The sequence below is a fragment of the Henckelia pumila genome, chromosome 3 (genome assembly GCF_033568475.1).
Source record: "Henckelia pumila isolate YLH828 chromosome 3, ASM3356847v2, whole genome shotgun sequence".
Lineage (NCBI taxonomy): Eukaryota > Viridiplantae > Streptophyta > Magnoliopsida > Lamiales > Gesneriaceae > Henckelia > Henckelia pumila.
Genome location: NC_133122.1, coordinates 30,577,775 through 30,588,541, shown reverse-complemented (window position 1 = coordinate 30,588,541; position 10,767 = coordinate 30,577,775). Strand labels below are relative to the sequence as shown.

The 10,767-nt window shown below is 32.8% G+C and overlaps 2 protein-coding genes across 2 annotated transcripts; one reads left to right on the top strand and one right to left on the bottom strand.

Annotated features, from left to right (window-relative positions):
* The first annotated feature begins 388 nt into the window (after window positions 1-388).
* On the top strand, window positions 389-3,060 carry LOC140887796 (sugar transport protein 14). The gene is made up of 4 exons (XM_073295284.1): window positions 389-755; window positions 1,374-1,696; window positions 1,777-2,406; window positions 2,482-3,060. Exons 1-4 carry the CDS (start codon window positions 614-616, stop codon window positions 2,908-2,910), a joined length of 1,524 nt encoding a protein of 507 aa, XP_073151385.1. The 5' UTR covers window positions 389-613; the 3' UTR covers window positions 2,911-3,060.
* A 5,262-nt stretch (window positions 3,061-8,322) lies between these two features.
* Window positions 8,323-9,495, bottom strand: LOC140888372 (E3 ubiquitin-protein ligase ATL42-like). Its single transcript, XM_073296053.1, has one exon. The coding sequence runs from the start codon at window positions 9,493-9,495 to the stop codon at window positions 8,323-8,325; it is 1,173 nt and encodes a 390-aa protein (XP_073152154.1).
* Window positions 9,496-10,767: the final 1,272 nt, after the last annotated feature.

Below are 10,767 nucleotides of genomic sequence, written 5' to 3'. Positions count from 1 at the left end.
GATTTTTAAATAAATCATAATATATATATACACACGAAAATGCAAAAACATAATAAACGAGAATATCTTGTGACGCTGCAGCATAAATCAATAAGGAAAATTGAAGAAATGGACCTGGTCAAACATAATTTATTGAAAATATTTACATACAGGAAATGAAGAGGATACAGATGAGATATCGCCATCATTTTATTTTTGGATCACACTATAATTAGTTCGTAATTATTAATTAATGATGATGAATTACGAGAATAGAAAACGGAAAATTACGTCAAAAATATGGGAAACAAATAGTCAAAGTAAGCCAAGTTGGATAAATGAAACAAACCAATGATAGAGCATCAAGTTGACCAAATTGGCAACACAATGGTCTCCGGATAGAAATATTTTTTTTTAAGATATAATTTTTTGAAACTTTCTCCCGATAAAGTTTCAAGTCCGAAGAAATTCATGCTCCGTATCTATCCGCTTAAGATTTTCAAATAAATAGAATACTAATCCGAGGAAACTCAATCAATCCTCTGTCTATAAATCTGAGCGCTTTGGTTTTGTTCCACATTTCTGTATCTATATATATATATTTCTTGAAGGGTGGGGGAAAAAAAGGTCGGCCATGGCGGGTGGAGGAGTTATGGATTCCAGCGGCGGAGCAAGAGCTCATCTTTATGAATATAGAATCACATCTTATTTCGTTTTCGCTTGCATTGTTGGGTCCATGGGGGGTTCTTTGTTTGGCTATGATCTTGGCGTTTCTGGTGAGCTTTTTGTCCCTATCTGTGGATTTTGATTCTTTTTTGTTGTTTGTATTATTGTGATGGGAATCTTAAAGTTTTGTCATTTTCTTTTTCGTTTGCTTTTCCGGGTTTTCTGGGCTAATTCATTTGTGTTTCATGATTCTTGAATCGTTGTTTTTTTTTTGTTGAGATTTTTACTGTGTTAGAATCGAAACCTTGTTTTGCTCCAATGGATCTGTGGAACTGGTTGTTTATTTTGAGAACGAAATGGGAGAAATAATGATAAGACTCATAAGATTTGGCCAAAAGGGTAACCACAAGAATGGGAATCCTTGAATTTGATTTTATGATAATACGTATTTGTGTTTTGGGTTACAGATGGGATCAAACCTTGTGAGTTTTTTTCAGCTTTTTGGCGTTGCTTATACATATATAGGCATAGAAGTTTTTGGGATTTTGGTTTAGTCCATTCTTCTAAACTTTTGGATTGCCACTGTTTTTCAGTTAACCCCGTCCAGTTGTTTCTTTCTTATATTTTGACCTCAAATTGCTTAAAAAAAACAAAAACTCAATTTAAAACATGAATATTTGGTTTTGGTGGAATATTTAAAAGTTGAAATTTTTTGGGATGTATGACAGGTGGAGTGACTTCCATGGATGATTTTCTCAAGGAATTTTTCCCCCATATATATAGAAGAAAACATGAACATCTTAAAGAAACAGATTACTGTAAATATGATAATCAGATATTGACTCTCTTTACGTCGTCCCTCTACATTGCGGCGTTGATTTCCACCTTCGGAGCATCCCATGTGACTCGAAGAAGAGGTAGACGAATTAGTATCATTTGTGGATCCGTTAGTTTCTTTGCAGGAGCAATCATAAATGCTGCAGCACAAAACATTGCAATGCTGATCATCGGTAGGGCACTTCTTGGTATCGGCATTGGATTTGGCAACCAAGTAAGCAAAAATATTAATGCTCTACATGAAAATTAGATGAAAAACAACATGGTGTGTTTGATATTCTGATTCTTGAACAGGCCGTCCCTTTGTATCTTTCGGAAATGGCTCCAGCTAAGATCCGTGGAGGCGTTAACCAGCTGTTCCAACTTACAACTTGTTTGGGAATTTGGATAGCCAACTTTGTTAACGCTGGGGTTGAAAAAATCCATCCATGGGGGTGGCGATTGTCACTCGGCTTAGCTGCAGTCCCGGCCATACTCATGTTTGTTGGTGGACTTTTCATGCCTGAAACCCCGAATAGTCTCGTAGAACAGGGCAAATTGGAAGAAGCAAGGCAAGTCTTGGAGAGGGTCAGAGGAACCCCGAAAGTGGAAGCGGAGTTTCAAGACCTTATCGAGGCTAGTGAAGCTGCCAAAGCCATAAAGCATCCATTTAGGAATCTTTTGCAGCGAAAAAACCGACCCCAGTTGGTGCTTGGCGCTCTAGGAATACCGGCATTCCAGCAACTTACCGGCATGAACTCGATTCTCTTCTATGCCCCCGTCTTTTTCCAGACCTTGGGGTTCGGCTCAGGCACATCCCTCTACTCATCAGTGATTACCAGTTCAGCTCTGGTTGTTGCTACACTGATATCCATGTTTCTGGTCGACAAATACGGCAGACGAAAATTCTTTCTGGAAGCAGGCTGCGAACTGTTCATTTGCTCGGTACTTACTTCAAATCTTCTCAAACTCATTTATTTTAAATCATAAAACCATTAATGCTGACATTGACTTACACAGGTTGCCACTGCCATTACTTTGGCTCTAAAGTTTGGAGAAGGCAAAACTCTGCCTAAATCAACCGGTATCTTCCTTGTGTTGGTGATATGCATATTCGTGCTCGCCTACGGAAGATCTTGGGGACCCTTGGGCTGGTTAGTCCCGAGTGAACTCTTTCCACTCGAGACAAGATCGGCTGGACAAAGCATGGTCGTCTGTGTTAACATGATCTTCACCGCATTGATCGCGCAGTGTTTCCTTGCGGCTCTGTGCCACCTAAAATATGGGATCTTCTTAGTATTCGCAGGCTTGATCTTTATCATGACCACCTTCATTTACTTGCTATTACCCGAAACGAAACAGGTCCCCATTGAGGAGATTCATTTGCTGTATCAGAGTCACTGGTTCTGGAAGAGATTCTGTGAACCGGAGAAGACTGCCCCTGTTTAGAAATCCTCCTCCATTGCAGATATGATCAAACATTATATATATCTTCAATTTTCTTTTTTTCTCGTGCCATAGACAAAAGGATTTCAAAGTTGATCCTATGTTTGTTATTTGAATGGAACTTTTTAGTTATTTATATATCCATTGACTTTATCTCCCTATCATGGATGATTTTATTCTTCAACTAAATGAAGACAGACCATTAATCAAGCTTATAATTTTTTTAAAAAATACGAGCTTTACTGTTTTATTAAAAATTATAAACGATATTTAAAAAAAAAAAAAAGAAGTTATAACCGGTGATACAATCATACAATGAAACAATGAAACTATATTTTAGTCTAAAAGTATTTGTATTGTTCCCATTTTCAAATTCAGTTAGCGTGTAATTAGGATTGGTCCACGCGAATCATAGCCATGAGATCACAACTTCTTGTGACTTCAAAAAAATTTCTCGTGATTTCATAGTCAAACTGTTCGCATTTTACGGGCATATCTCATATGACGTTATTGATTTTTAATTAAATTAAATTAAATTAAACTTCTTAAGTATGCATAGATCAATTCTTTGTTTTGGTAGAACCTGCTGACAAACGTGAGCAAAAGTTCGATTACTTCAAAAAAAAACAGTAAGTTGGTTATTTGAAATACACTTGACGGGTAATTTTTAAAAAAATAATAGTTGATAAAGATTAAATAAATGTAAAAAGTGTCATATCATATTAGAGCGTCCACGATAAAGAGAAAATTTAATTTCTTCCTAATATTTGTTGACCGTTCAATATTTATATCATCGTCATCATCATCACATTAAATATCTTATCAATCAAATATTAATAGATTTTTCAGGATTAAATATTTATTGATTTCTCCCTAATATTTGTTGTATGTTGACCGTTCAATATCATCGTCGTCATCACGTTTCAAGATTAAATATCTTAACAATCAAATATTTATATCGATTTTTCACTTACATAAAAATTAAATCCAATCTCTCTCGATCTTTTTTAACAGATAGAAACCGAATCTTATCGTCTTTTATAATTAATTATTTACAAAAAAAAATCTTTCATTTTTTTAATTGGTAGATAATTAATACTAAACAAAATCAATCTATAAAGTCAAAGTACAAAAACAGATTTTGCACAAGCACATACGACACGTCGACTTAGGTAAAATGCTAAAGTTTTCAAATCGAGATTATAATCCAACAAGTAATCAAAAAATCTAATTCTAATATTCTATTAAAAATGAGGAGTTGAATTGTGTAATATCCATTTTGCCCTTATATCCATATTGTATTAATTGTGTTAAGTTTGTATTGTCCTTTTATCTTCTTCATTTATTGTGTTAAATAAATAAATTAAATATGTGTTGTAATTGTGTCCATTTCCCTTATATATGTAATTGTGTTAAATTTGTGTTATTCTCTTATAATTGTGTTCTTATATTTAATGTCCATTTTCTGTGTATACATTTTTAATTGTGTTAAATGTGTTGTCCTCTTACCTTTTTCATTTATTGTGTTAAATAAATAACTTAAATCGGTGTTTTATTTATTTTTTTGTGTGTTAACTAATTAATTGTATTCACATTGTGATTTGTATGTCTTTAAATTATTGTGTCAAATTTGTGTTTGAGATCTTAATTTTAGATAATGCATTCAAAATTAATCATAATAAAAATAATTAACACGTAGTGAAACATGAAATTTATATGTATGTTTATGAAAAAAATTGCTTAATATGATTATATATATAAAATATAATGGCTAACAATTGAGTTAATTAAAGATCATAAATAAATTGAGTTAAAATAGACCAAACTGATAGTATTATGTTTTTTAAAAAATGATATAATTAGTAAAATAGCAATATCTTATTTATATATTTAGTAATTAATAAATATAAATATTGCATGACAAACTAAATAGATATAAATTTAATTAAAAATTATAAAATATAAAATAATAAATAAATAAGCGGTGTGATCGATGCGATTTTATAAAATAAAATTTGGCATTACGTTATATAATGAGGTGTTTTGTCTTTAAATTATTGTGTCAAATTTGTGTTTTAGATCTTAATTTTAACTAGTACATTCAAAATTAAGCATTATAAAAATAAATAACGCGTAGTGATATATGAGATATATATGTGTTTCTATGGAAAAATGTTCTCTTACCTTTTCATTTATTGTGTTAAATATATAACGTAAACATGTGTTTTATTTATCTTTTTGTGTGTTAACTAATTAATTTGTATCTACATTGTGATTTTCACGTGTTTGAATTATTGTCAAATTTGTGTTTGAGATTTTAATTTAAAATATTGCATTCAAAATTAAGCATTATAAAAATAATTAACGCGTAGTGATACATGAGATTGATATGTGTGTTTATAGAAGAAATTTCTCTCTCTCTCTCTCTCTCTCTCTATATATATATATATATATATATATATATATATATATATATATATATATATATATATATATGATATATAATTATAATTACAAGTTCTAACAATAAACTTAAACATCGTAAATAAATTGGTTAAAATAGATCAAACAAATTGTATTATTTTTAAAATATATATATATAATTAGTAAATTAGCAATATCTTATTTATTTATTTAATAATCATAATATATAAATAATAATTAAATAAAAAGTACGCTCGATGTGGTTTTAAAAAAAAATTCACCTCATCATATAATACAGTCCAGTCTAAGATTTATATTTTAATCGCGGTTTTCTTAAATAAATTGCAAATGTAGGTACGGTATAATTCGATTTGGGTGGTTCGAAAAATATATTGAGAAGCAATACTAGATCAAGTGTATTTTTCCTAATAACATAAAATCTTAAATTTATATAATGCATTCAAAATTAAGCAAGATAAAAAAATTAACACGTAATGATACATGAGATTCATATGTGTCTATGGAAGAAATTGGTTAATATTATAGATATAAATACAAGGCTAAAAATTGAGTTAAAGATCGTAAATAAATTAGATTAAAATAGACCAAACTGATAGTATTCTTTTTAAAAAATATAATAAAAATGTTTTTTTTGTCCATTAACTTGTCTATTTTTGGGTTTTGGCATACTAACTTTTAATTTTCGATGATTTTTGTTCAATTGCTAACGTGAGAGCTTGACAAGTGAGCATTTTTCGGTGCCATGTTATATTTATCGATGTCATACCAGCATTTTCTGGTGTCACATCAACATTTGGACCAAAATAGCCGAAACTAAAATTTAGTGTACCAAAACCAAAAATGGACAAGTTAATGGACCAAAAAAATTATTTTTCCAAAAATATATTAAAAAGCGTGAAGAAAATGGCAAAATCGCGAAAACAAATCTAAGCCAGTCATCCTTCAAAAAATATACCATAGAGATTGAAAATGATGAGGATTAATGATCTTAATTGAAGGATAAATAATTTGAAACAAAACAAAGACATGACCCAAAAAGTGAAAATTAAGCAGGAGGAGAATTTATAATGCTTTTTAATATCAAGAGTTTAGAATGAACACTATGCTTTTCAATATTGAAATTTTTTAATGGAGAATTAATCTTTTTCTTTCTCAAATAAATCTATATAAGTCTATATTCGTAACATTGCGTATCCCACTTGAAAATGTAGAATGAAGCTTTTGTTTTCAAAAATAAGTCTATATAAATATCTAATTTTCATTAGCCTAAAAAAACTTAATGTTACCATGGTGTATCTCACGTGCAACGCACGTCACACTTACTAGTAAAATAAAAAAGTATAAAGTTTTTAAAGTTCACCATTCAAAACATATAAACTATTATTAAAATCTGAGTTTTCAACATTTTATCCAAAATTTTAAAGAACTTTATTTATTAATTTTTTTTAAAAAAATCCTCTTAATTATGCAACACAATTTTGACACACTGCATTGTGTTCTCACTAACAATGTAGTATTCATTATTTTTTAGTCTAAATCTATGGATGCATCATATAGTGTATCTAACATGTATTTTTGTTGTGTCCTCACCATATCTATGTTTTTTTTTTTTTTAATCTTTGGGTACATTACATGGCATGTTCGACATGCGTGTAGCGCATCCCTACAACATCAGTGTTATTTTTTTAGGTCTTAATTTTTTGATACATCTCGTGGCATGTCCGACACGTATCTCTGTCGTGTCATTACTATATATGCGCTATTTTTTCTGTCTTAATCTTTTAATACATTACATAGCGTATTCGACACATATCCATGTCGTATCTTTATTATATTTATATTACTTTTTCTGTTTTAATCTTCGGATACATCACGTAGCGTATCTGACACGTATCCTGTATATCATCACCATATCTTGTATTTTTTTTAATCCGTAGATACTTCACATATAATGTGTCCGACAAATATCTTTACCGCGTCTTTACCATATATATATATAATATATATATGTATATATATATATATATATACATGTGTTATTTATACATCCAATACACTATATATACGAGCCAATTTTCGGTTGTGACAAATGTTTGATGAAGTGCAAGTTATCTTGTTCAATAGCTCGAAACCAAATGATATCGTTTTCTATTTTCAAAATTCTCGTGTCCAAAACGTGTTAATTGGCACTAGCATAACTGAGTATATGAGGTTTTCATCATCTTTCCACAGGGTGATTCTATGCTACATCGGGTGAAACACTCTCTAATTTTTTGGAGATATTCGCGCGAACATCCTTAAATAACAAAAAATATCATGCTAAATGACAAAAAAGTACAGGCGGGATCCACATGATTTTTTTTCAGCAAAATGTTCGCGCGAACATCTTAATAAAAAACACAAAATGAGTGTATCTCACCCGGTGTAGCATAGAATCACCCCTTCCCACATGTTCAATCTTATTTATCTTAATCTCTGGATCATCATATGACATGTCTGACACGTATCACTGTCGTGTCATTGTCATATCCGTACGTAGTTTATGTAAATGCAGCATTACAAGGATCAATTTTTTTGATTGCTCATGCACCCTGACCTAATCATCTGCCAATTTAATGGAATCAAGTTCAATAATTAACATGCAATTGTTCATAAGACTTGCAACCGAAGTGTGCAGAGAGATTAATTAACAAGCCAATATTATAAAGCAAGTGCGTACATATATATCCTACCCTTCCAAGTACTACTAGCTGGAAGTTACAGAACAAAGAAAATTACAAGTTTTTAATGTACAAACCTATTAGACTATGCTTCTTAGACCATAATCAAAGAGAACTAAACAAGTATGGATCCCGATAAATATAAACCATCTAGAACCCTTAAAGATTCGACCACCCGAATCCGAACCGATCGATGAACACTATATATATATATATATATATGTTGCACACTTGTACTACATGCATAGATTTACTGGCCCTGAGGATTAGAAGCCCTTGATTCTCTATCTGTAAACCACTGCACTGTCTTCCTTGCAATTGGTATCCAAAGCCTCCTTATCCTTTCTGACTCGCTGTTTTCGACAAGATATGAATCTGTATTGTCCTCAAACTCTGTGAATCTTGGATGAACGACTATCTCGGACATGGATCTCTTGTCAATGGGATAGGGAAAGTTTGATCCCGACTCTAAATTCCTCGACGAATCCGAGGTGGAAGCAAAGTCAGGATCAGAATTCATCGTGATCTCATCATTTTCCTTCTGAATCTCCTCAACTTCCATGGAGCTCTCACTCATCATAAATCTTGCACTCGATGATTCATGAAGAAACTCCGAGTTCAAGAACATGAGGTCGGAAGAGCTCACGTTGCTCCAACGATTCTTGAAAAGAACATCAGAATAGCCAACAACCCTGTGGTTGAATCTGTGGAAACCTTTCTTGAACTGATCCGAATCGACGCTTCGTCGTGGTGGCAATTCGCCTTCTCTGCCACCCCTCTGAGACCACAACATGAAGCTCCTCCTACCAATGCTGAATCTTGAAGCTCCAAGTCCATCTTCTTCCCTTTCAACATAGAGATCAAGATTGGATTCATGATCTCTTCCCTCACCAGAGAACTGCTGCAGGCTACGACTATCCGAAACGTCTTCTTGACTAACCTTCCGCCTACAGAGTGGGCAGGTCGAGTGTCTTTCGAGCCACTGGTCGATACAACCGATATGAAAAACATGCTGACACTTTGGCAGCAACCGGAGAACCTCAACGTCTTCGAATTTCGACAAACAAACCGCGCATTCGAGCCCCTCCCGCGTTCCTCTTATAGAAGAAAATGGGAATGAAGGGAGTGATTCCACCACTGCTTTGTCGACCCCGGATGCAATAGCCCCCATCCGTAACATCCCGTCTCGGACTCGAACCCGTAGGCTAGTACTGCTCCCAGCATTATTGGCCCTTTGGTGGCAGAATTTGGCATACACAAGGAGGAGAAATGTTAGCAGAAACGTGGCGGATAGAAAACCGGTCACAAGAGCTATGCTTGGCTTGAAATTGCCTGATTGTTTTGAACTCTTTAGCACTTGTGCTGTAACATCGTTGATGAAAATCAAGAAAAGGAAGTGGAGAAGGAGAAATAGTTTGATCATGTTGAGATACTTTTAGATTTACTACTCAGAAGTACTTAGAAAGTATTGCATAACAGATTTACCAAGATTTGATTTTTTTCCCACCCTTTTATGCTAATTTTTTGAAACTAAAATTGCGAAAAATAAATCCCTCATGCGGAACGTCTTTACGACACACCCGCATAGCGGTGTCCTCGCGACATTACCGTCGTGTCCAATTATATTTTCGACGTCTTAATCATCGTACACATCGCGTGGCGTGCCCGACACGTATTCCTATCGTGTCTTTACCATATCTATGTTGTTGATCGATATATCCGACGGACACGCTTCAAGTCATTTTTCGGAGTGACAATGTTTCATAACATGATTTATATATATATAGAGAGTTTTGATCCCATGCACCCTAGGTTTCCACGTGCACCCGTGCCTAAAACAAATTCGATTGTTTTGAAATTTTCACGGTAGGATTGTCTTGAAAATACGAATCCAATGATATATTATATGATATAAATTTCAACCTCAGTGTTCGGAAATAGGAAGATGACCGAAAATTGCATATTTCACCTAATTTCCGGTCATCTTCTCATTTCCGATTACCGAAACTGAAATTTGTATCATATCATATATCGTTGGATTTGTATTTTCGAGACGATCCTACCGTGAAAATTTCAAGACAATCGAAGTTGTTTTAGGCACGGATGCACGTGGAAACCTACGCTTAGAACTTCAAGTTGAAATGAACTCAAGCCAAGTTATTTCATTTTTCGAGCCAACTAAAAGAAAATACTAAAAATGGTTTGTATTTGTCGATTCAATTTATTCACACCCCTTCTCGGACATAGTCATCTAACGCATGCATATAATAAATATATAACCAACATTATTTTTTTTAATAGCTTGAAACCAAATGTTTTCATTTTCATGACTCTAATTTTTAATTTTTTTAAAAGACTAATTTTTTTTCTTAAATTCTTAAATAACATGCATTGTGTATATATCTCGGCCAGATATTCCCATTGTACACATTATATATGTATATATCCAAACTATCTATAGTTTAATTCTTGAATACTCCTACAAAACAATCCAATATGTATCCATCTCAGTTTGCTTTCAAAACAATACTTGATTATTTCTAGAATTATATGTGATTCAAAGTTGATCATGGAGTGAGTTTGATATATCCCACGTTATTTATTTTATTTTTTTTCAAAAGGGTGTCCACTTTAATGATCTTGTATTCACAATGAAGCATGAAACGTCGATAACAAATCTTCAATAACATTTTTG

Bases quoted from the DNA above. Each gene is read 5' to 3' on its own strand.
- LOC140888372 (XM_073296053.1), bottom strand. From the start codon at position 9,495: ATGATCAAACTATTTCTCCTTCTCCACTTCCTTTTCTTGATTTTCATC.
- LOC140887796 (XM_073295284.1), top strand. From the start codon at position 614: ATGGCGGGTGGAGGAGTTATGGATTCCAGCGGCGGAGCAAGAGCTCAT. The intron at 756-1,373 runs GTGAGCTTTTTG...GATGTATGACAG, and splicing joins CTATGATCTTGGCGTTTCTG to GTGGAGTGACTTCCATGGAT. The intron at 1,697-1,776 runs GTAAGCAAAAAT...ATTCTTGAACAG, and splicing joins GCATTGGATTTGGCAACCAA to GCCGTCCCTTTGTATCTTTC.